At 40.2% G+C, this 26,610-nt stretch overlaps 1 protein-coding gene across 1 annotated transcript; it reads left to right on the forward strand.

The window, feature by feature from the left end:
* Window positions 1-511: 511 nt before the first annotated feature.
* On the forward strand, window positions 512-26,610 carry LOC142842220 (nesprin-1-like; the record flags this gene model as incomplete). The annotated part of the gene is made up of 9 exons (XM_075959082.1): window positions 512-589; window positions 7,893-7,976; window positions 12,121-12,141; window positions 12,612-12,704; window positions 13,932-14,110; window positions 18,388-18,584; window positions 19,840-19,949; window positions 23,744-23,794; window positions 26,503-26,610. Coding segments are annotated over exons 1-9 (921 nt in total), but the record flags the coding sequence as incomplete, so codon positions are not given.

Genomic DNA, 26,610 nt, shown 5'->3' on the forward strand with positions numbered 1-26,610 from the left:
CAGGGGTTGGTAACTCCCGCAAGTATTGTGCCACGATCGCACCAGTGTATCTTGCAGGCAGGGACATCATTGTAGACTGAAGAGTTTGTGGCTGGGTTGGTGTTTACCTTTCTTCTCTAGTAGCATGCAGAGGACCTTCCAGGACCTGAGCACTAGTCAGTGGGGCTGGAGGCTCTATGAGGACACCAGCTTGACTTTTTTGAGTTCAGTGATAGGGTGTAATGAGGTTTTTAGATATCTAGTTTTATTTATGCCAGTCTAATTTTCTTCTTAAAGCTTTCAACATGTAACTGGTAATTACATATAAAGATAATCAAGGAGTCTGGAGTATAGTTTAGTGGTAGAGCCTATGCTTAGCATAAAACAGCCTTGGTTCAGCTCATAACACAAATAAGTAGTGAATGGGTGGATGGACAGATGGATGGATGGACAGATGGATGGATGATAAAGTGTATATGAATTTCACCCCAGCGAGTGACATTTTGTCTTGCAGCGGAAGCCTCCCATGGTGATGGATGACCTTTTTGAAGACATGAAAGATGGTGTCAAGCTGCTTGCTCTGCTGGAGGTCCTGTCGGGGCAGAAACTGGTAAGGATCTTTTCTGACCCTACCTGTTCAGTTGTGTCCATCTGGAATGACAGAACTGTGTGCCAAAATGGCACTAGCCATAGGAGAGAAACTTCTTCCTTAGTTGTTGACTGAGGCATCCGACCTGCCTGGTTCCCGCTGTCCTTAAGCCCCAAAGAAATAATAACACAGAGGTCTACATTAATTATAAAGTGTTTGGCCTAGTAGCTCAGGCTTCTTATTAATTAATTCTTACATCTTACATTAACCCATTATTTTTGTCTGTGTTAGCCATGTGGCTTGGAACCTTTTTCTGTGAGGCAGTCATATCTTGTGTCCTCTGCATCTGGGTGACGACTGAAGACTGACTCTTTCTTCCTCCCAGAATTCTCTTTTTCTCATTGCCCCACCTCTACTTCCTGCCTAGCTACTGGCCAATCAGCATTTTATTAAACAAGTACAAGAAACAAGTCTTTACAGTGTAAAACCATTGTCCCATAGCATGTAGTAATTATTAATATCCCGAAATACTGGCTCTTACCTCATGTAGGGAACAAAGAGTATATTAGCCTCCTGTTCTTGTGGACAGAAAGCACCATGACTGAAGTGACAATAATGTTTAAGAGGGAAGAATCACCAGTGCCCTGACAAGGTGGACAATGCATCTGAAGCTATCTGGGAGATCACTGGGTTATAAATTAACAAACCAACAACTGCTTCACTTTAAGTATTTGTTTTCTATGGCTATGATAAAACTCTGATCAAATCACTTAAAGGAGGAAAGAGTTAATTTAATCTAAAGTCATAATCCATCAATGAAGGAAGGTCAGGGTAGGAACTTCGGGCTGGAACTTGGAGGCAGGGACAGAAGCAGAGGCCATGGAGGGCTGCTGTTTATTGGCTTGCTTTCCACAGCTTGCTCGGCTTGTTTTCTGATACAATCCAGGTTCACCTGTCAGTGAGCTGGGTCTTCCCATGTCAATCATTAATCAAGAAAATGCCCTGCAGACTTGCCTCCAGGACAATCTGATAGAGGTTCCCTCTTCCCAGCCCACTCCAGTTTGTGGCAAACTGACCAAAAAAAAAAAACTAACCACGACTGCATCTGTGTCCTATGTGAAAGGTTTGTCTCTTAGTATTTATATAGCTGTCTGCTGAAAACAGTTGGAAAGCAATATGGCACCTGCCATGTTCTGGCTGGCATCCCCTATCATCAATCACTTGTAACAAAAACTGAATGCTCAGGAAACAGTTTTATGTCCCATAAAACCCACAGAGTGCCAGCAACATTGGCAGTGAGCAGGGAAGTATATTTTCATTATATTACTGCATTTTTCATAATATGTTCTCACTCATAAGTGGCTTTTAGACATAAAGCAAAGAAAACCAGCCTATAATTCACAACCCCAGAGAATCTAGATAACAAAGAGAACTCCAAGAAAGACATACATGGATCTAATCTACATGAGAAATAAAAAAATACAAGATCTCCTGAGTAAATTGGGAGCATGGAGACCATGGGGGAGAGTAGAAAAGGAGGAGGAGGGAGGGAAGGGAGCAGAGAAAAATATATAGCTCCATAAAAACAATAAAAAATAAATAAATAAAATATGTATTATTCTGTATCGGAGTATAACCGTAAGTAGCTACAGACATAAAGTATAAATAAATGCTTTCTATAACTGGGAAACAGAGTTTAAAAAATAATTTCAAAATGTCCTGTCATAGCCTAGATAAGAAGTCTGGAATTGACAGTACTTCTTTTTCTCTTATTAGAATCTTTTTGTTAAAGCCTTGTACTTGTGAGAAAAATCAAATGTCAGTAACTGTAGCTTCGTGGATGGAGGAGGGGCAATGAGGCCTCAGTGCACTGATCAGACTGACTGTTAGCTGATGCTCACGTGATCCTCGGCACAGAGTCTAGGGGTAGCTGAGACTACAGCGTGGACATCTGTCATGGCATGTAGTAATAGGAGCAGCGGGGCTGCGTCCCCAGCACCCCGGCCGCCTGGCTAGCTTATGCCCCGAAATAACAACACACAAACTGTATTCTTTTAAACACTGCTTGGCCCATTAGCTCTAGCCCTTACTGGCTAATTCTGATATCCCAATCAACCCATCTCTAATAAACTGTGTAGCACCTGTCTTACCAGGAAAGATTCAGCATGTCTGACCTGGCGGCTTGCTTCATCGGACAAAGAGCAGAGCTATTGTGTCTGCCCAGGAGAGGGAAGCATGGCGTCTCTGAGCTCACTTCCTCTTCCTCCCAGCATTCTGTTCTGTTTACTCCTCCCACCTACGTTTTAACCTATCAGGACCAAGCAGTTTCTTTATTGCTTAACCAATGAAATCAACAGATTGATATATGACACTCCCACATCAATGGCACTCCACTAACGCTGTCTAAATTGACAACTCACACAGATAATGCAGGGAACACCAAAGTTCTTGGGATGTGCCACGTTTCAGATGAAAGATGTCCTTTGTGGCGGCAAAATTCAAGCTCTACACTTGACACCTAAAGATGAGTAGGCAGGAGCCATCACTTAGGCATTTGGATCACCCCAATCTCCCCTAAGAGGCTTGGGGGGGTGACAAATCTCCCTGGAATCTTCTGTCCTTAAGTTAGTATAAAGTATAGGTGAAGGGCTCTGCTTTTGTGTGGGCTCCAAGTTCATTCTAGAAAATTGAAAATGGGACAACCAATCAAACAAGCAGGCACAGGAGGATCACAGCAGCAGTGAAGACCTAACTCTGGGTTCTGCCTCCTCTAGGACAGGAGACTGCGTCCAAAACAAGCAGTGTTATGTTCCTTCCACAGATCCAAGGGCCTGGGACCCCTCGAGTTTATCTCTTGTATCTTTTCAATCATGACCACAGAGATTATCGAGTTTTCACTCTTCCCCTGGACACAGTACATTGTAAGAATTTATTCAAAACTACGAGCCGGTGTGAATTCAGTGCAAACCGCAGGGCAGCAGATGCTTGTGGACAGGTGTCCATCATCTTAGTCCACCTTTGATGGCTGCTTTGGGTGATGGGAGGCCTCTCTGCTCTGGATTGCTGATCAGAGCCTGATCAGAGCTGCAAAGCTCATCCATCAGTCTGAAATGTAAGAGAATTTAGGTCGCAAAAAACCCTCAGGATTTCTATGTAGTGAGGATCGGAGCCCAGGGATGGTTGCATGACCCTTAAAGTTTTCCATTTCTGAGACATGTACAGAGGTCCCAGAAGCATCCCTGTAAAGTCCCCAGGGGCACCTACGACCGGTTGTCCTCAGTGGGAAGTTCCCGCCACATACCTTTAACTAGCATCCCTCCTTCTCAGTCACACTCCCAAGTCATCCTTCTTTCTTAGCCAACCACATGCACTCCAATGCTTGTCTATGCTGTGCTGTGGAAGGAGCCCAACAGATCACACGTGAACAGCTAGTTCAGAGCATGCGGGCATGTAAATGAGCTAAATTATATGTCGGCATACGAAGTAGTGCTAGCATGGGAGAATATCAGATCCAAAGCACATTCCTTTGGCTTCCTGACCTAAACCCACCTGAATTGACATCAGGATTGAAGGAGCCTTGTATGAGTGTTGGAAGAGCACACTTGTCATTCTAAGTATCAGATCTAACTCTGCCACTGTATTTAACTGATCAGCTATCTCATTTTTGGTAGGCATTTAAATTCTGAGTTAACTTATTCTAGAAAAGCAGTAGTGGACATTTCATAACACAGTTCTTTGTTAAAATGTCCTACCCATTCATGTATAGTTAGAAATACAGGACCGTAAAAAGAACAAAAGTTTTTATAGCTTCGGCTGGCAGAGAGGGAAACTAGGCTGGAAGGGCATTTTCTAACCTGAGCTTTTGTTTATTGATACTTAAAATTCTCAGCCACATAAACTGAAGCTACTTTGAGATTATCAACGAGTGTTTCAGTTTTGCACGTGTGTGCTACGGTCCAAGATTCTGCAGAGAGGAAGAACAGGGTGCAAAGGAATGAAGGCCCTAGGCATTTTCTCAGCCTTTCAAAGCAAGAATGTGAACAAAGTATTGTCCTTAGGATCGTCAGCACAGTGGGGAATTCTATAATTATCCCAGGGCGAGGGCAGTTCTGTAGCAAGCAATGTCCTGAGCATCTCAGAAGTGCAGCCCAGGCCTCTGGCTCTGATCAGCATTCAGGAAATGTGGCCAAATGGCTTAGCAGGCTGTTTTGCCAGCATCTCAGGGTGAGGGCTCCATCTTCTAGTCCCTTTGATGACCTGCTGTGGCTCCCTTGGCTTTGATTTTATTTAAGGGCATTTTAAATATGTTCAATTATTTGTCTCGGATCCCTCTATTTTGTTGAGTATCAACTGTGGGACATTTAAAGAATGTGACTATTTGCCATATAGGTAAAAGAAAAAAAACAAAAAACAAACTCAAAACCATAAAACAAACAAACAAACAAAAAACTCCAATAGCAACACCGTGGACACATACCAACAATGTGGAGAGAGCCCTTCAAATCTGTTTGGTTGACCTGGAAACATGCCTGCTTTTTGGAGGACTCTTCAGCACTTTGCCTTCAGGGGAGCCTGCTAATCTGCTCAGACATGACCAGTAGGTACTTGGGAAAGCCTGAGCATCAACAGTCCCTCATGTTCACCCCAGGGCTCTTAGTCACTGAACTGACCTCGATTCCACAGTCTGCATTGCCTACTGACAAGCTAACATTTCTCATATCTGCAGTCTGAATAAGCCACTCTCTGATGCCTCTGGAGAAACACGGATGAGTGAAATATGGCTGACATCCCCAAAGAGCTTACAGCCTTGTAGTGAGAATAGCTACTAGCTAGAATCCATTATTGTCTGAAAATCAGATGCAAATATAAAGTCAAGATAATATAACAGGCATTTATCTCCTCTTCATTGAGCCAATACACGTCTGAAGAAGAAAGGCAGAAGGAATTTGCTAACTCAACATCAGACACTGTATTTGTAGATATAATTAGAATGTGTGGTGTTGATATGGGGTATTCATATTGATAAATTTAATAGAGTTGAGAAGTAGAAAGCATAATGGAACTATACAATATAATATAGGGGTTAATGTCAGATACAGGAGAAAGTAGGGATTTCTCAATAAAAAACATGAAGAAACACCTAAATTTTAAAAAATTAAAAAGATGAAATTGTTCTTTAGATCCTAAACATATGGACAGTTCGTATCTGTGAGCTTTCGGTACCTAAGTCTTGTCACACTTAGAGAAGATAAATGAATATCTTTTAGAAAATAGAGTTTAAAAAGTAATACATGACAAAAAGCTCTGGATGTGAAGATTTTCTTCATTTAACTTGATTAGAATTAAATTAAGAATTTATAAAATGAAGACAGGAGAAAGTGGCCAAAGTTTCTCACCTAAGACAGACACAGTTTGCTCTGGGAGAGGCTTAGAAGGGCATTGTAGCAAGGGTGTGCAAAGTACATGCACTAAACAAAAAGCTAGCAATGGCTCAAAGGAGAGACTTGGGCAAGAAATATGGAAAAGAATTTGACAAAAGAAACCCGCAGGTCAGAGGGAGAAGTTTATGCCAATGCTGGTTGGTCAGGGATCTACAGATGGGCACTGGAGTGGGAGCAGAACATATGCTGAATTTAAAAAATAGAAAAGCCATCTGTCAAATCAAGTGTTGAAGGGAACTTACATGGACAAAATTATCTTTATCTTTGTGGTTCGCTGTCGCAAACAGTGAACAGAGCACTAACTACCCTCTGGAAAAATGTAGCATTTAAACATTGGAAACCATTTTGCCACTGACTCAGCAATTCTAGGGAAAGTACGCCTGAGGGAAATCACGCTTGTACAAAAGCTGAGAAATACGAGATTTATTAGCCAGCAATGACCTGGAAATGATCCAGCTCCTATCAGAAAAGTGTAAACAAGACCTGAATATATGGCTGACTATGAACGAGAGCCCTGTACAACAGAGGCAGTTTAGGTAAATATTGTCAATAAATTGATGTGTAGAAAAGGTTCAAGTGACTATTACAGAGATACCCTTTAAATACAGACAAAAGCTCAAATAGTTTTAATGTTTTTTTTTCTTTTTCTTAGTTTATGGTTTCAGTCTTTAGCCTAGGCTGGCCTTGAATTCATGGCAACCCTCCTTCCCATATTAGGCAACAGGGAACTAAGATGACATATTGAGCTGTTGTGCGCGGCTTAAAATAAGAACATTGAGGACTTCATATAAATGCGTTTAATCTGTAAAGACAGGCATGTGCTGGGCTGAGTCTTAAATGGTTGCCAAGGGTGTGGGAAGACAGGAAATAAGAATGGATATAGGTGGGATGAAAGAATATGGTGTTGGTACTCTGAGTCTTGACTATCTTAGTTGGTGCACTTGCAAATGCTTTTGTCGTGGTAACACATAGTTAATTAAATAACCCAAACCAGTGTTCTGTGCATAGACCCGTAATGAGACAAAACATAAAACATATGTATTGACGTAAATAAGTTCTTAGGAAAGAACAACACTAAAAAGCATAAAAATATCTTCTATTTTAAATATTTTTAAAAATTGCAATCTAAAATTATCACCTTTGTGAAATTATAACACGTGGTTTTGAATTTCCTGGGATATTGTTTAGAGCTCTAGGTTCATAGAGACCTTTCACATTATCAGAACCTTGAATAAAGCAACTGTATCTCATTAATATTTGTGGTCCCAATACACAAAAACTGGGCTTACAGTATTTACTTCACTGAAATTGCTTTGGATATTCTTGCTAAATATGACAGACAATATGCATAGTGAATTTCATCACATAAACATAAACCATGTGGAGCAGACCTTGCAAAGAAAAAGAAGATAAGCATTTTAGTTCTCATAATCCGAGTTTTACTCTTGGTTCATTTGCTTCAAAGTTTTGGTCGTTCAACTCAAGAAAGATCACTAGTAATTGTCAACATCCTTGTATGTCCTTATAGCTAAAGAAAGGGGGGCGGGTAATGAGTGGCTGAAAGTACTTTTCATATAAATATTTCTTGCCATGTAGGCATGGCTGTCTCAGTAGACAGCATGAGAATTTGTTGAGCTTTAATTCTTGGAAATCAGCCAGGAAAACACACTACAGATCTGCGATTGAACCTCTATGGAGAAGTGAGTAGTGTCTCCCCAGTACTGCTGAGATAACACGCCTTTACACGCTTGTTCACCTCACTGAGATGGTGTCATGGCGGTTGCTCTCCCACTTCCTTCAGTGTTTATTTTGACACATGGGAGGGAATTAGAGATCTTTCAATGAGCATACATGCTGTTACAGCCATGCCTTTCTTTCCCCAGCCATGTGAACAAGGACGCCGGGTAAAGCGCATTCATGCAGTGGCTAACATCGGCACGGCACTCAAGTTCCTTGAAGGAAGGAAGGTAAGGAACGTGACGGCCACACTGAAAGGAGAAAGTCTGGGCATGCTGGCATTCACACTATTGTCTGTGCGACCACAAGTGCATGCTGTCTGTGCAACACGGACAAGCAGCAGCGAAGTAAAATAATTTAGATTTACAGAAAAGATACAAAAGATATACTTCACCCAACTCCCTCCATGTTAAGAACATATGTAATGATGGAACTGTTATCAAAAGAAGAAAAATTAAGGCCAGTCTGCCATATTAACACATGCACAGACAGTGGTCTAGATGCGCTGTTGCCCCAAGATTCAATCTAACGCAAATCTCATTGTCCCCCAATCTACAGCAATTCTCCATGCACCCCTAGCCTTTAGTGACCTTTGGCACTTTTAATACTGCTAGTTAGCTAGTTTTGGAAACTCTCAGTTTGGTCTTATGTGGTGTGATTTTGTGATTAGATTGTAGTTCCACATTGCTGGCATGACTCCCAAGGAAGCACTGTTACATCGTTCCCAGTATATCATGCAGATGGACCTAGGCTTCTTCTGTTGTAATTCTGATGATGTGAACGCCCATCAGTTGATAAGGTGGCCCCCTAGTCTGTTAGCTGTGGTTATCACAAAATACTTAAGACCGCATGACTTGTCAAACCAGAACATCACTCTCTCAGAGTTCTGGAAGCTAGAGTATCCAAGAGCTTGATGAAAGCATCTGCCTTCTGGCTGTATCACCAAGTGATGGTGGATCTCACATACTGAGATAGAGTAACCCCATGTCAGCCCAGGCCCCTTTTCCTTCCTGCCATGGGAAGCCTCACCATAAAGCCCTCATCTGGCCCTAGTAACCCACCAGAGTCTAATTCAGCAAATGTTCTTTGACTGAAGTTAAGGGTTATATTTTCACATATAATGTCAGTGACACATTCAAACCCCAGTGCATCTGGATGCTTTCAGATGGTGATGTGGCTATTTTTCCACTTACAGTCGCGAAATAATTTAAGGGAAATAATTAAGACCATGTTATTATCTAGTTCTCAAGAATTAACATCTATTGCTTTCTATTGGTTATTGCTCCACTTGCCCACTTCTGGCTTTAGCTTCTTCTCATTGCTTATACATGCCGAAAGTCTTCTAAAAAGAAACAAACTATTTATTTAACTAATTTCTTTTGGTATTAGCGCTATCTGTTTGTTTTATTTGCTAGTTATATTTCATTGTAGTTGCTGTGCTGTGTTGTTTTCTTACTCTTGCTTAGCTGTTGAGAGTGCCTGCAGCTGGCATCTGCATCCTATAGATCTGGCCTCATCTCTTCTGTATCATGTGGTCACACATGTTCAGGCTTAGTTCATATTCTCTGTTCCTTGGGTCTGAAATTGAGCACTGCTCCAAGAAGGTCTTCTTTTCATTTGTGAATGGTCACTATGAGCCAGATCTGTGTGCTAGATCTGTGTGTGGCTGCTGGGATGTTGTTGAAGCTAGGTTCTTTTGAGAAATGGCTCTGGAAAATATGTGTGTTTTCTAATCTATGTATGTATACCTCTCCCTCCTTCATTCTTTCCTTTTCTTTTTTTTCTTTCTTTCTTTCTTTCTTTCTTTCTTTCTTTTTTTCTTTCTCTCTTTCTTTCTTTCTGCCTGTCTGTCTATCCATCTATCTATCTATCTATCTATCTATCTATCTATCTATCTATCTATCTATCTATCTACACACACACAGAAATAGCTACTCCTATATATTCATGTATGTCTTTCACTGTGTCTGCCTGTCTTTGTGTGTCTTAGTGTGTGTGTGTGTGTGTGTGTGTGTGTGTGTGTGTGTGTGTGTACTACTAGTTCACCCTGATTCCAGGCCGGTACAAACTGTTTCCTCTGACCTTTTCTGCTCATTTGTTTCAGCTCTCTCTGATAATGAGAGACCTAGATTTCATCAACAATGTATAACTCTCTCCTTTCCACTCTAATTTAAATTTAAAATAGTTTTAGAATTGCTAATCCATGTGCCTGTATGACTATATTGAGGAACTAGAGAGCAGTAACATGATAATTGTATCCATCAAAAAAAACTATTTTCCTTTTGGCCTAGGTTAGTTCTATTCTTCTGGATCCACTGAATTATATTTACAGTTTTTATAGATAAAATACTCCTACTCAGGCCGGGCGGTGGTGGTGCACGCCTTTAATCCCAGCACTCGGGAGGCAGAGGCAGGCGGATCTCTGTGAGTTCGAGACCAGCCTGGTCTACAGAGCTAGTTCCAGGACAGGCTCCAAAGCCACAGAGAAACCCTGTCTCGAAAAACAAAAAAAAAAATACTCCTACTCATTTGTTTCTGTTTATATTCATTTTGCATCTCTCTCTCTCTCTCTCTCTCTCTCTCTCTCTCTCTCTCTCTCTCTCTCTCACACACACACACACACACACACACACACACACACACACACAGGTTGCCTTTAGTTCCTTGTTTATTGGGAGAAGTTAGTCATCATCATTGTTCTTAGAGGAAAAGTTTAATAATACTGCAGATTCTCTCTGCACCCCTCCCCCCACCATGCTTCTATTTTCACTTCCCTTGTTTCCAGCCTTCAGGTAACCAGTCTCTGGTTTCTGACGTCCTTTCTGTATGTCTTCTCACAAGTGAGCTGTGTGTTTGTATTCCTCTTCCTTTCTTACGTGAAGGTAGAATGCTGTAGGTATACTTAGCTTTTCTATTTAGAGGTATATTTAAGAAATCGCCCAAAATCTATTTATATAGATTTTCTTGTTCAATTTTTATGCTTACATACCAATCCTATGCCAGGCTATGACATAATTTATAAGCCATTCTCAGTTTTGATTAGTTTTCAGATAGAAATAGTGATGCAATCTATAAGCTCTTGCATGGCACTGAAGGTACATTTCCAGGTAGATCCCTAGATGTGGCTCTTAGGTCGAAGGTAAGTACTCATGAGTTCATTACTTACTGCCACAATTCTTTCCTGACAGGCATAGCTCTCAGATTCAGCCCTATCTTATTTGTATGAACATAGAATGTCTGTGTGGAGCAATAGCCAAACCAGTTTTATACGTGGATATCCACGAATGTCTAGAAACCAGGCTATTTGAATTACTTCCCCACAAATGTCAAATTGAATGTTTCCTAGGACTTGGGAACTTGAGACAAGCTTAGCTTGTATCCATTGCAGCACCAACTAACATTCTGGGGAGTTAGTGATGCAATGGATCTTGTGACTTCGATGCCCTGGAAAGCCCCAGGTACCAGGATGTGTACACAGACAACTGCAGCCTCTGTGCAGTGCTGGGACCATATTGAGATCGCTCTTATCTTAGGTCAAAGGGATTTTCTTCTCTCTGACTCTCATTGGGTTTTCCACAGGACATGAAATGGACAGGATGGAAGAGACTCTCAGGATATTCCCTGGCAATAAAACCTAATTACTTTCTGGGGCATATTTATTAATCCAACAAAAGAACAACTTTCCTCTAGTTAATATCTCAGTGAAAACTTTAATGACTTAATTTATAGAAGGTATAGTTTATAAAGAGAAGGTATTCTTTGCCAATATCTGGTTTCACAGAATAACCCTACATCTTTAAAAAAAAAAAAAACGTACACTTAAAAAAGCACAGGATTCATGAATTAAATATTGTATTGACTGAGCATAGAAAGAACCCCAATTCAATCTCTGACAAACTGTCATTGAAGAAAACCATTTAAAAATGTCTGAATTTTATTAGGGATCTCCTTGTTGGGAACTTGGCTGAGGGTTACTGAGCATGGCCTCTGAGAGGCTGTTGATGGCCTTTTCTTTGGTAGGGAAGGTGGGAGGGGTGATGAGCGACACCCTTTGCTTGCTTGGAGACTGGCATAGGGACTGGCCTTCTAAGTTCATGGCACTGCTTAGGAACTTTGAATAGTAGGGAAAGCATCCCAGCAGGCAATTAGGAACAATTGTAGCAGACTGACCTCTGCTGGGAAATTCTCTATTTTCACCCCACGGTTCCTATAATATTGGTCCGTCCTGAGGTTGCCCGGCCGTCCTTAGTTCTGTTTCAAGTCCTGTCTCCTTGCCATGCTCTAACTGGTCTACATTTGTTCCAGCGGACAACGTAGCCCTTCTGTAGTCTGTTTACCCGTACGCATTATCTTCTCCTTTGTTTTCCATGTCAGTCCATGTACAGAGGATCACCGGTTAGTACAAATTTTAGACTTTCCAGCTGCTGATTTTTATAGGTAAAAGAGAACCTAACCTTTTGTCTTATTTGGTAAAAGCCATCAAAGTAAGTGCTCTTTTAATGCTGCTTACCCTGCTTTCTTTTGTTTTAGTCAAATTCTAAATATAAAGAAGAGCTGCATTTTTCTTTGACTTTTTTTGTTGGCAATTCCCTGCATGTTGTTATGCTGTGTTTTTTGAAACTTTAAATAAAATAAAAATTTGAGCTCTACTTTCCAGTTGTTTTCAGTTTGTAAGCTCAACAAACGCCCCTAAACTTTCATAAACCCATTTGCCCATTTGTCTCTATTGTCTGCATTATTATTTTTTGTGCTATTACACAGGCATGACCAAATGCTATCATTATCTAACAACATCCTAATTATTACATAGTTCAATGAGTCACAATATTCTGGTGAATTACTGAGCCTGTTTTCTTTTCAAACAGATTAAGTTAGTCAACATTAATGCTACTGACATCGCTGATGGCCGACCGTCAATTGTTCTTGGGCTGATGTGGACCATTATACTGTATTTCCAGGTACTGTACTACATGTTTGCTTGCTGTGACATCCAAGAGGGATAGGGTGGCAGAAATTCATAATGCCCTCTTTTCCGTACCCTTTAGTTGATCCTTGACTCAGCAGAAGTGTGGCTCCCCACATTCATATTTTAAGAGAAAAATTTCTGCTTCTCCCACTCAACCCTGTCATATATGATTCCCCCACCCCAAAGAAATGCCAAGACAATCAATCTGAAATGTAGACATCCCACAGCGGCAAGATGTGTGCATATAGAAGGAGCTCAGGAAAATGTTACTTTGATTTTACCTGGGCAGGGAACCCTTCTATGTTCTATTAGACACAGCAGGGAGAAGTGAACCTGCCTTTGTGTCTAGATTAATCACTAGGCTTTACCTTAATAATTACGTCAATCTCCTTTCCATTGGTATGACAGAATAACCAAGGCACTGCAATATATAAAGAACACAGGTTCATTTAGGCCACAGCTTTGAAAGCTGAAAGTCTGAGTGACATGTGGCAGCTTTAGGAATGGCTCCTTGGCTTCATGTCATGGTGGGTGACATTGTGGCAGGCATGAAAAAGGAGAAGTAGAAGCCATGGAGAAAAGCGAGGTACTGGGCTTGCAGGCATGGCAACCCTAAGACTCACCAGCTCCTTCCCAATGCAGCTCCCCCAGGGGTTCCTTCAATAAATCAGTACCTCTCATTATCACCACGCAGACAAGTCTCCCAACCCTCAGGAAACAGCTCAAACTCTAGCATCAATGAATCCCCTCAGCAAGTCAATATTTATCTCTGTGTGTAAGATACACCCAGCAATGTAACATGAAGTACAAGGAAAACTAAGAGGGGCTGGAGGGATGGCTCAGGGTTAAGAGCACTGGCTGCTCTTCCAGAGGACCTGGGTTCAATTCCCAGCACCCACATGGCAGCTCATAACCTTCTGTAGCTCGAGTTCCAGGAGATCTGAGGGCCTTCTCTGGCTTCCACGGGCACCAGAGACACACACATGATGCACATCCATATGCGTGTACAAAATACTCATACACACAAAATACAGTAGATTAGCATTAAAAACATTTTTTCAAAGGGCTAAGATACTAACCATACCCTGTAAAAACTCATTCCCCCCCCCCCCCGGGGCATAAAGGATGCTAAGATTGGTCATTCTCCATGGGGAAGTAAACCCTGAGCAAAAAGGAACAAAGACTATCTTAACTGCTTTCTGCTTGTTCCCACACACAGATCGAAGAGCTGACCAGCAACCTCCCACAGTTGCAGTCTCTGTCCAGCAGTGCTTCCTCTGTGGACAGCATGGTCAGCACTGAGACTGCCAGCCCACCAAGCAAGCGCAAGGTGACCGCCAAGATCCAAGGCAATGCCAAAAAGACTCTGCTAAAGTGGGTCCAACACACAGCAGGCAAGTAAGTGCCAACAGTTTGCTTAACCTGAAGTCCTGAAAGATCTCGAGGCCAGTGAAATGCTCCCTTCACTTCTCATGGTCATGGGATTTGAGAAGATATTGGATAAGCATCTTTTCTTCAACCTTTGCTTTTTTTCTCCTCCAATTAACAAAAGTGCTGGCCGGATGGCTCCAGCCAGTAAAACCAATCATTTGGTGAGCCTGGCGACCTGAGTTAGATCCCAGGAGAATAGAAAGGTGAGGACTGCTCCAGGTTGTCATCTGACCTCGACAAGCACACAAGAGCACACACAGAGAGTAATAAAAAAAATGGATATAGGCACACAAGTACTACTCGTGCCCTAGGAAACCCTGTGATAAAATTAATCCCTGCTTCATATACGTGATTAAGGCTGATTAAGAAGCTTGATTACTCACCTTTGATTCATAGCATGGAGGTTAATTCTAATCAGGCCATTGTTTTGAATTTCTGCTCTCATTTAGAAGGTTGTAAAAGGTTCATGCTTGGTTATTTCCTCGTTAAAAGCTTCTGAGTTCTATTTAATGACAATGTAAGCTGAAGATGAGATCCTTGGGAAAACGTTTACATATTCTGAGACTTTCTAGACACATTTTCCCCCTCTTTGGTCTTTATCTGGAACATGGATTTCTCTGTCCACTCTAGCGTTACTACATGTAGCCAAAATTTACAGAGATTCACATTTTTATTATAGTGGATATAAATGCAGTAGTTGCAGGGGCTTCTTTTAGCATATTTAGTGGGGTTTCCATTGATCAGCCTATTCTGTGGTTTGCTCTCAGTTGGGACAAGTTTCTTTATATTAAAAATGGTATTTTCATTTGTTCTTCCCTAATGACATAAAAAACTAATTTATTTTCTTCCAGGCTTGCTCGCATAAGTCCAATATGAATCCAATTATCTACTTCTGGAAAGTAATTATAAACAAGACCTTATGAAATATTGAGGCACTAAATATAGTGACTTTTTTTTGAATGTTCAAAGCACAAAATTCAATGGAGGAGAAGATGAACAGAGAAGATGTAATTAATGTTAATAATGTATGTGGTTTTGATTAGCTTTTAAAGTGTGTTGATGATTTTCTAATTTGAGAGTCTCTGACTCAAGATGTCATGAGAAATATTTCCAAAAGCAAAGTGTGGTTTCTCTTTAGAGTCTGTAGTAAAAATTAAATTTGGAAACCCTCCTACATTGCTTATCCATTACTTCATTGCAACTGCACTGGACAACCCTGGAGCTATTGCAGTCTTACTAAACAGGAAGTAGCCACAGCCTAGGCAGACCAGAGATCTCATGCTTGGGTTCATCATAATCTGCTTGCACAACAGACCCTGGCATGAGTATGTATATATATATATATATATATATATATATATATATATATATATACACACACACACACACACACACACACACACACACACACATATGGTGATTAGTCAAAGTTGTTCATGCAACTTGTATTCTGATATCAATGACGATTTTCTTTTCCTTGTCTTTAAGTAGATGTATAATTGGGGGCCTGAGAAGTCTCTACCCATCAATGCATTACTAAGATTCATCTCTTTGATATCTGCATGCACTGCAGAGGGGCAGAAAGTGAATCCCTGTGCTATGAAAATTCTTTCAGACCACGTGATATTAAAATGCAGCCCTATTGCCAATAGTTTTTGTATAAATTGCCTTTTTTTGCTACCTCAGCCTGTGCGTCTCAGCGTCTTGCCTGACACAGTGAGGGCTTCAGATTCCATCCCCATCTCACCGTATGAATGGCAATATTCCTAAAATCATCTTATGTGGGACTCTAGTTAGTAATCACTGGGCTAACTGTGATCCATATCTTCGCACAAATAGTACAGAAAAGTCAATAAAAAAAAAGTCTTTTAGGATGCAAGGTAATTAAGCCCTTCAAGCTTTTAATAAGTTTTACAAATATTTTCAGAAATGTGAGCGTTGAGTTGCAGCATTGGGGTGTCACTGCCAACTAAGAATCTTTGTGTTTGGGGGCAGAAACTGGCGATAGAACCAAGCAAGCAAACATGTGTGCATCCAAATTAACACTAGTAGTTCTATGTAAACAACAGTACCGGTCAAAAAACCTATGAACTGGACACAGTTGTCACTGCCTTGCAGGATGGGCCTGGTTTCTTTGTGTTTCTGTACAAAATTCATAGATGATAAATTTGAGGTGAAACCAACATTGTTTTGTAAAGGCAAGCTACTAATTTGATGTGATGAGAAACAATATGTATACCTTTAGATTAACACACGCATTTTCCATATATTTTCAATGAACAGAAGAAAATGAACTGGCAGTTTTAATTACTCTAAGATAATAAATACTTAAGAGAACTATGTTTCAGTCCAATAAGTTCAAGAAAATCAGAAAAAATAACTAATTATATGGTGAATATATTGGCTTGTTTATTTATTAATTCTGCTACCTTATTCAATTGAGGACTAATTTTTAGTGCCTTAAAGAGACAAACATTTTGCATGAAGAAATGGGAACAAAGGGCAAGTGTTGGGATGAGGGTAAGATGAAGGCATTGTATTCAAATAAGCAGAAACAAGGATGGAGCCACAGAGGGTACTAGATTTCTGCTGAAAAAAACTACATATGTATCTAGAGTTAATGGCTTCAGAGAATATTCAAATAGGCTGTATAATTACAGAAACCCTAAGAGATAGTTTAACATGTTTATTTACAAAGTCAATACGAGTTCCAAAGGTTTTACTTTTGGCACATATGTTTTGTGCAGCCAGTAGACACAGACACAGTATGTTTGAGAGTCAAATGTTATTCTTCTTTAGGATAGGACTTGGAGATCACTTATCAACTTACTCATGGACGTGTCAGACTGTATTTTTTATGAAAACCTTGAGAACCTGCTAAAAACTAAATGATGTTTCTGCTTCATTTGGAAATATCTATACAATTAAGAAGACTAATTTTATTTTAAATTTACTAACTGATTGTGTGTGTGTGTGTGTGTGTGTGTGTGTGTGTGTGTGTGTGAAAGAGAGAGACAGAGACAGGGAGACGGGGAAGTTGTTATGTCATCACATGCTGTGGAACTGAGAGGACAGCCCTTGGGAGTTGATTTGCTCTTCTTTCACCACGTGGTATTAAACTCCCTTCGACGGTCAGTCTTGCACAGCCAAGCACTTTTACTTACTGAGCCGCTTTACTGGCAGGTTGAGACTAATTTTTAGAAAAGAAACTTTGGAAGATTGTATTTGCCAAGTGTGACGAAAGCGCCGGTGTCTGTAGCTTTTACCCCTCTCCAGGAGGTTCTCAAGATGTTCAGGATAGTCTCTAGAACTCTCTTCCTAGCTCCCTTTGCACTTGATAAGTTACACTCTGGAGGAGGCCTCGCTGCAAGGTTGTGTTGCTTCTGTTTTCAACAAGAACCTATTATCACCAGCTTGAACAGCCGCATCAATTAGAACTGGTTTCTCATTAGACATGTTCACCACCAAAGATAAAGGATTCACCACCAGGAATTTCTCTCAAAGAAATCAGAGAGATAGATGATAGATAGATAGATAGATAGATAGATAGATAGATAGATAGATAGATAGATAGATAGACAGACAGTTGCAAACCACTTGATTGGTGGAACAACTGGAGTTAGTGTCTGAACATATGTATGAGCTGCGTGGGGAGCACATTGCACATGTGTCTGCATTGACTTACATATGTGATTGCAATGTATCTTATCTTCTATAATGTACTTGACATGACTTAGACACACCATCTTAGCCTGTTAGAGCCCGTGCTCACAGGACACCGTGAGGCTTATTATATTTTTATCTTAATATTTTCCCCTCTTAAAAATTTTCACACATTTTAAAATAATTCCATTTTCCTTTCAAAAACATGCATAAAACGTGCTCTGAAGGGCCCATCACAGTAATAGAAAAGTACCGTGTCGAAAATACTGGGTGGTAGTAATCACCTCTAATCCAGACTTTCAGAAGTATGAGAGAGGAGACTTGACAGGGCCAAAATGAATTACATAGTAAGACTCTCTCAAAACAAGTTAAGAAAAGAAGATAAACGAGGAAATGAAAAGAAAGAAAACTATATAAGTAAAATGTGTTCATCTTAATACCCTCTAAAATTGTGATTGACATATACCGTTGATTGACATAGAGCATCTTTGGTTGACATGACTGGGCTTTATTCAAACCCTAAAGCAAGTGCTGCGATCAGTCTAGAATGTGACATTGTTTTCTCTGTTTATCACGCTCAGGCAGATGGGAATAGAAGTGAAAGACTTCGGGAAGAGCTGGAGGACTGGGCTGGCCTTCCATTCCGTCATCCATGCCATCCGGCCTGAGCTGGTGGACCTGGAGAAGGTGAAAAGTAGATCGAACAGGGAAAACCTGGAGGATGCCTTCACCATCGCTGAAACACAACTGGGCATTCCCAGACTCCTTGATCCTGAAGGTACACAGAACCGTCCTCAACTGATATATGTAGGCATAGCATGTTCGCATGTCCCTGACCCACATATTTCATGGCTTCTGAGATTTCACTAAGAAACATAAAGCTGGGGAGTGCATAGTGGAATAATAACTTCCTGTGTTGTGTGTCTTCTACGTGTTTGTCACCCTGTTGTGGGGAATAGGTTATACCAGTATTCCAGACAGCTCTTTGCCATTGGCATACCAAGCCAAGCAGTGGTGGCACACATCTTTAATCCCAGCGCTGGGGAGACAAAGGCAGGCGGATCTCTGTGAGTTCAAGGCCATCCTGGTCTACAAGAGCTAGTTCCAGGACAGGCTCCAAAGCTACAGAGAAACCCTGTCTTGAAAAACCAAAATCCAAAAACCAAAACCTAAAACAAGAACAACAACAAAATGCCATTGGCACATCAGCCTGGTGCACAGACTTAAAAGACCCTTTGGATGACTCTAAATTCATAGTGCTCTACCCGAAGATCAGTGCACCTCTCAGACCTCATCAAAGTTTCTTTGAGCAGTGGTTAAAGCAGATGCACACAGCTGATCAAAGGGCGAGAAGGAATGTCAGTGATCACTCAGTCAGGTTTTTCATACTTACTAATTTATTTACATTTAAGTGGTGTATGCAGCTCCACTCCGTGTATTATTACTGAATATGCATACATATTTTCCCTGACTTATGCTGATTTTGCATAAATATCAGTAGCTTCAACAACTAAGTTAATCGAGATGCTTTCAGGCTGTCTCTCAAAGAGTGCTTGTCTAAAGTACTGGTATTTTGAATGTCCACATTGAAGAAACTCTTTGAGGAGTCAGATACAGTAAAATTTATCAGGTAATATTTATCCATGGTTGGCCATTATTGCACCTACACAAGCAGTCACTAGCACTACACATGTGGGCATTTGGATTCCACATGCTCGCTCGGATTCTCAGCTTCACGTTTTATTGCATTTTTATTAACTGACAGGACACCTATGTAATCATGCAGCTTCTTCGATGAATGATAAATTGGCCTTGAAATGATCTACAAGGAACATGTGCTACTTCCCACAAAGCTCTCTCTCAAAAAGTATCCCTTGTCCATGTGATAGCATTTCCACCCAGTATCCTCCAGACTAAACTTTTCTTCTTGGTTCAAGATGTAAGCTTGGGATGCAGCAACTATGTTTCAAAACTTGTGTTGATAAACACCTAAGGCGTGAAGTAACTCACATAATTGAGCTTTGTTTTTACAGATGTTGATGTGGACAAGCCAGATGAGAAGTCTATTATGACCTATGTAGCCCAGTTTCTGACACAATATCCTGATATCCGCGGTGCAGGGTGTGATGGGCAAGAGAATGAGGTAGGATTTTGCTGTCTGAATTGCTGATCACACCACAATGAGAGCATACGTTTATACATACTTACTGTTTTTAAGAAGTTACTCAGACTGCATTTTAATATGAGAACAAGGATATAAATTTAATTATAACTTAGTAAGGAATACTCAGTAGACCTGATGGGGTTAACAAAGATTTCTCTGGTTCATATGACAGGTACCCCAGACAGATCATAACCAGTAGTAAATGTTATAATTACATTTAAATTAAGGAGAGTCAGCAGCTTAGGGCTTTAATACATCATCACATCAAGTATACACAAATTCTGGTGGTTTCTTGTTCTTCCTGATCTCCTAAAATTTAATTTAGAATTTCAAAGTTTATGTATCTATTTGCAGAAAACACGGATGTCAGACATACTTTGCACAAGTTCTAATTACTCACTGCAATTCGATTTTCCATATTTCAATAGTTTAAATGACATTTCACTTCTCAACATTCTTGGATGACCTATGCTCACTGTCATAATATTTAAAATGTTGGATGAAAAGAAAATGACCTGTATAGCTAGAACCTGGAAAAAACCTAAATGTCCCTTGACTGAAGAATGGATAAGGACATTTACACAATGGAGTAACAGCAGAAAACAATAATGACATCTTGAAATTTGCAGGCAAATGGATGGAGCTAGAAAACACCATACTGAGTAAAGTAACCCAGACTCAGAAAGACAAATATCATATGTACTCATTCATAAGTGTCTTTTCGACATAAAGCAAAAAAAAAAAAACAGCCTACAATTCACAACCCCAGAGAACCTAGACAACAATGAGGACCCTGAGAGAGACTGTATGAATCTAATCTACATAAGAAGCAGAAAAAGACAAGATATCGTGAGTAAATTGGGAGCATGGAGACTATATGAGAGGGTTGAAGGAGAGAAAGGCAGGAAGGGGAGCAGAGAAAAAGGTATAGCTCAATAAAATCAATAAAATCATGTTGAACAGGAAAAAAAATAAAGAAAATTAACTGTATTTGACCTTTTTTTTAGATAGAATGTGTTCCCAGAAATGCAATCTAAAGTAAAGTGTTGCTGTTATTCTCTAACATATTTATGTACATGTATGTAGACTCACAGCATTTTAGAAAAAAATTACAGCACCCATCAACTTGGTCGTTTTTGCACAAATATGAAAAACAGTGCAGGCCACTGTGTGCATGAGCAATGATTTATTCGTACAAACTTAAACACTGTAAATTTTCAGTTCTCTATGACAAACAGCAGGGTGAAATTTTCTTACGAGATTATTTCTTTGGAGTGGAATTCCTACTCTCATCTGAACTTTAAATTGCCAGCCACGTTTGAAGTCTTGTTCAAGCTCCAGGGTTGGATGCCCGGCCTTGTTTGCGTTCTAGGCAACGCACCAGGTGCCTCGTTTCCTGGGACACGGCACTGATGCACGACCGGGTCCTGCTGCAGTCTTTCAAACCTCAGAACAAGCCATTGGCCACCACAAAGTTGGAATTGTATGTTAAGGTTAAGTACCCCAGGGCACATGATGAATGAGTTGCTAAGATGTCTCTGTCTCCTTTGCCCTGATTTCATTTGGAGCTTTGGAGCTGTTTGAGACTATAATGAAGATGTATACAAAGCAAAAGCTTTTAAAAGAGTAAATAATAAAAACTTTGAAACAGGCCCAAGAAGGAAAGGGTCAGGGAGCAGAAGCCACATCCGCAAGAACCACAGGTATTGTGCGGGCAGGAGGAGTCAGCGACCCAGGAAAGGATGGAGGGAAGTGAAGCTGACTGCTGTTTCAAGGTGCTCCCAGGCAGAATGAATGGAGCTGTTTCAAGGTGCTCCCAGGCAGAATGAATGAAGCTGTTTCAAGGTGCTCCCAAGCAGAATGAATGGAGCTGTTTCAAGGTGCTTCCGGGCAGAAGGAATGGAGCAGTTGGTAGAACTGGGCTTCCTAGGACAGTAGTTTAGAAAACCTCTCATTCTTGTTCTTACCAGCACCCAGGAAGAGACTGGCCACTAGAGTAGTTAATCATGAGTAAAGCGATTGTTCCCGAGAGGCATAGGAAAGACTCAAGGGAAGCCCCTGCTCCTGCTAGTGTGGATTCATACCAGGGTGCAGTCGATCAGGCCTATAGCTTTTGCTGGTAAACCTGGACTTGCAAGTTGCTACGTGGGTGAGAAACTTTATTTAAAGCACTGGAGTCACCCACATACAACACAGGTTTCCAGCTTGCTTTCCTATTTGAAATATGTATATGTTCCCCGTGGTAGATTTATGAGTGATCTGGGTTTTTATTGGGGATGTCTCTGATACGAATTGTCATATCAGACAGATAAGTAACTCTGGCTACATACATTTGTTGGGTGAAAGAGGATGCCTGTGAGCAAGAATTTAAGGCAAAAATCCTTAGAGATGAGAGCCTACACACACACACACACACACACACACACACACACACACATACATACATGAGCACATGCACACACACAGGATGTACACAGGACATATACACAGAGAGTGCACACACAAAGGACACACAGACAGAAGGAATATACAAACAGGACACACACAGAGGACACAGATGAGAGAGAAAGTGAGGGAGGGAGGAGAGACACACTTTTTTAGTACACTTCATGACAGAAGCCTTAATATTAATATTAAGAGAATGACAATAATGTAAGAAATAAAATTTAACTATTTAAAGCTAAATATTGTAATAATTAAAATATGTTTTACAACTTTTATTTGTCAGTGCCGTTAATGGTGCATAACAGTGTAAATGAACTTGGCAGATTTTACTGGTGTCCATATTAGGGTGGCAGATCCATTCAGAGCCTTTGGTATTTGTTAACTTGGGTTTTAGTAAATTCTTAGTTCATTTTAAAACAATGTCCTCTTATTTTGTTTATTTCATTTCTGTATCACCTATATGGCCCTATTTCAATGAATATATTATGGATTCATTTAAACTATGATTCCTTGTGCCAGTGGTTTGGCACAGCGGGTAAAGAAGTGAAGCATGCTGTCAAGACCGACAATAAGACCTCAAATCCCTGGGCCTGCACGGTCGGAAGAAAGAACTCCAGGAAGTTGTCCCCTGGACTCCACATCCATGCTCCAGAAGCATGCACACTCCATTTAATCCCTACACACGTGCAAAATAAGTAAAATGTAAATATATGCATGCATGTATACATACATACATATACACAAGTATGTGCGTATACACACACATATATACATTTTCTAACTGGAAGTGCACATTTACCATGCCATTATTCAATCAGCAAAACCAATGAAGAAACTTTTAACATAGTCCTTGGGCAATTTGTACTAAGTATAAATGAATAAAATAGGCCAGTTAATTCCGTTCAATTACCCAATAGCCTTTCAATTACTCTTCGCCCCTCAACACATTATTGATGGACCTCAGAAGGTACAGTGCAGTATTAACTGTGGGACTCATAGAAAGATGCATCTTCAGGCAGTGTATTTACAGGGGAAAATATGAGTCCCTATAATCTTTCCTTACGTATTTCACAGAAAATATTTGAAACTATTTTGAAGCATGTTTACAGATTATATGTATTTCCACATATGATTATTTCAAGTTCAAATAAAAACATCACTGGTCAGCTAATTTCAGTAACTTGCTGGAAGCTGTGTAAGCATTTCAAAGTCATTATATGTCTGAAATTATTATTTATCAGTGGATAGATGCCTCTCCAACAATTCTCATCCTTTTCTACATAATTTTGCTCCTGATTTATATTGTTTGTATATTTTCATATTGTTAGGAAATATTTCGAGTTTTCCCATCTTTTGCCAATTTTATACAAAATTCTAAGGTAAGATTTAAGGAGTCTTGAATGAGCGTTTCAAATATTCTTCACTTCTTAGCTTCTTCATCGTTCCTTTGCATGCATTTTGTTCAAGCTCACCTTCTATTTAGTGTGCATATTTTATGTTAATAATATAACAATGTTAATTATCCATCATGCAAATTCATTTACTTTCTGGCATAACAAATAATATGTGTCTATGTGACTAAATATTAGTGTCTACCTAAGCCCACTAATTTTTAATATGGTATCAAGTAATGTACTTACCAGCACTAATAGAAAGAGGTCCGTGGTGATTCTGTTGGCTTTTCTGAAAGGTAATATACAAAGTAGAAGGCAAGTGAAGTGACTATTTTGACATCTTATAATATGAAGCAGAAAACCACTGAAAATAGTAAAAATCCAGCTTGTCCCCAGTCTGAGGACATCTCTTTGGCTCAATATTGGGTCAAAGTCCATATATTTAGTAAACGCTACATACATGTAGAAGTATTTGCAAAATGAATGCTTGTGTTCAAGTTGTTGAGTGCTTAGCCTATCTTTTAACTTCTACATATTTCTTTATATAATTTCTAGGCCCTGGGCATGAATATCTATTATTGCAATAGATTTATGCCAACATGGGGATAAAAGGCTAGAAGTAACTAATTTTATGTCAAGTATGAAATTATTTTTGTTTCCTGATCCACACAGCCTAAGTTTTTGCCTCTATAAGTATGCCATAAAAGTATAAGGGTGCCTTTGTGTTTAAAAGAGAGAAAAGGAGGGAATGCTGATAATCAAGCTAGTTTGGTGTGCTGGTGTTTGGATGAAATGTAGGCAAAGAGACTTCTGTATCTTTCAAATGCATGTGGAAGTCACCATTTGAAGAAAAGCCACTGAACCAATAGTTTATGAGACTCTTGGTGTTGTTTAGAACTTCATTTTCCTATTACAAAAGGAGATATTGAGTGTAAGGGTAGCTGCATCCCCCTCACCTCTTCAGAAGGTCTGTTTCTTCCCCACCACCAGGGCCCTCTGCTGCACAGACTCTAATGCCGTCATTTCAGAGCACAATCCCCCGATGACTCCTGAAGTCATGTCATTTAATAACAGCAGCTGTTCTTAGGGTCAGTTCCCAGGGTATGTCAGAAGTTGACAAGATACCTACCATAGAAGGCTGGCGGTGGCGTTCTTAGTTCACTGAGACAAAGGCCGGGGAGGAGGAGTGGCCAGTTTGACTTCCTGTTCCTGGGAGATAGACGGGGGTTATTTTCCCTCGCAGATCAGAGCTGTGCATTCATTAATAGGTTCATTGTGTTCATGAAAATCAACTCATAATAAAACGTGACCTTGATTACATTCACCTGCTCATTCAAAAGAACATCATGGGGAGAGCTGAGGTTCTGCAGGCTGGCCCCAGTTTCAGGGTTTTCTTAATAAATACACAACCAGTTCATCATTATTCCATTGCCATCTATTGAGAGATACGGAGTGACAAGCTGCACGTTAGCCACTGGAGATGAAAGCAATGGCAGACATCAGGCAGGATGGGTATAGGGGCTAAGGCTGCTTCAGGTTCATAGAGGACAGTCCTCCGTGTGGCTCTGTGTGCTGAAACAAGAGCTGGGGTCACCCGAATATTTGTGATAGCAATTTTTGAGTGTCTCCCACATCTATTGAGCCAGGCTCACCTGGGCTGTCACAATCCCTCCAGGTGAGTGTAATGCCTTTTAAATGTTGAGATAAACTAGCCTAGAAGACTCCTCTATTTCAGGAAGAAGTTCTCAGAGGAGATCTCAGCAAAGGGGGAAAGAGCTGTCTAGGAAAAGATAGCTATATCTACCAGACCCAATGATGGGACAAGTCATGGATCACACCAAAATTTTGTGCCTCTCTCTGTCCAGGGTATAACAATAGGGGACTTCAAGTTGTCTCCTAAAGACTAAGAAGGGTATGTGATCAGTTAGGCCAGCTAGATGCTTTACCTGAAAGCTGTTTGCAAGTGCACACAAGAAAACCATGTGAAATCAGTTTCTATCTACCTTGGCATTCCTATAAGAAATGAAATCCCATGAAAAATTAGAATTTTCACTTCGTTGGTACTGGAATGTTTCTGTGTTTGTAGATATGGGTAAGTGGATGAATACTGGACAACTCATTCTGCAGATGACTTGGTAAATCGACAATAAGAATCATGCAGCAAGGGTGCAGGAAATAAAAGTGAATGGTCTATGTGCGTTTTCTGTACATTTAGTAAATACAGTAATAGCATATTTAAAATAGTAGTAGGTGGGATTTGTCTAATGTTTTGATGACTTCTTGACAACCACAATTTTCTCCATTCATAGCAGTTCCCGGGATTATCAGTTACTGGTGTTTGGGAAGCACCCCCAGGCTTGTGTCTCTTTTATAGACACCACCTTTTCTGGGTATATTTTGGATGCAAGATTTTCTATTTTGAGCACGTTTTTCCTTATTTAATCAGTTAGTGCTCTAACTTCAGTCCACACGAATGTTTCCTTAGTGTTGAAAGGGGAAAGGAAGAAAGATAATTTTAGTACTTCAAAGACATTTTATCCGGAATCAGTTTTGTTTCTTATACTACAAAAAAGATGAAGAACAAGGAGAAGAGCAATACCAGAAAATATTTGGCGTGTACTAAGTACTGATTGTAATCAGAGATTAATTGTACATACACTACTAATAACATTGCAATGTTTCCTGGTTTCCAGAGAGAAGACAGACTAATTTTGAAGGAAACCAAAGTTTGGATAGAACAGTTTGAGAGAGATTTGACTAGAGCACAGATGACAGAGTCGAACCTTCAGGACAGATATCAG

The sequence above is a fragment of the Microtus pennsylvanicus genome, unplaced genomic scaffold (genome assembly GCF_037038515.1).
Source record: "Microtus pennsylvanicus isolate mMicPen1 unplaced genomic scaffold, mMicPen1.hap1 Scaffold_285, whole genome shotgun sequence".
NCBI lineage: Eukaryota > Metazoa > Chordata > Mammalia > Rodentia > Cricetidae > Microtus > Microtus pennsylvanicus.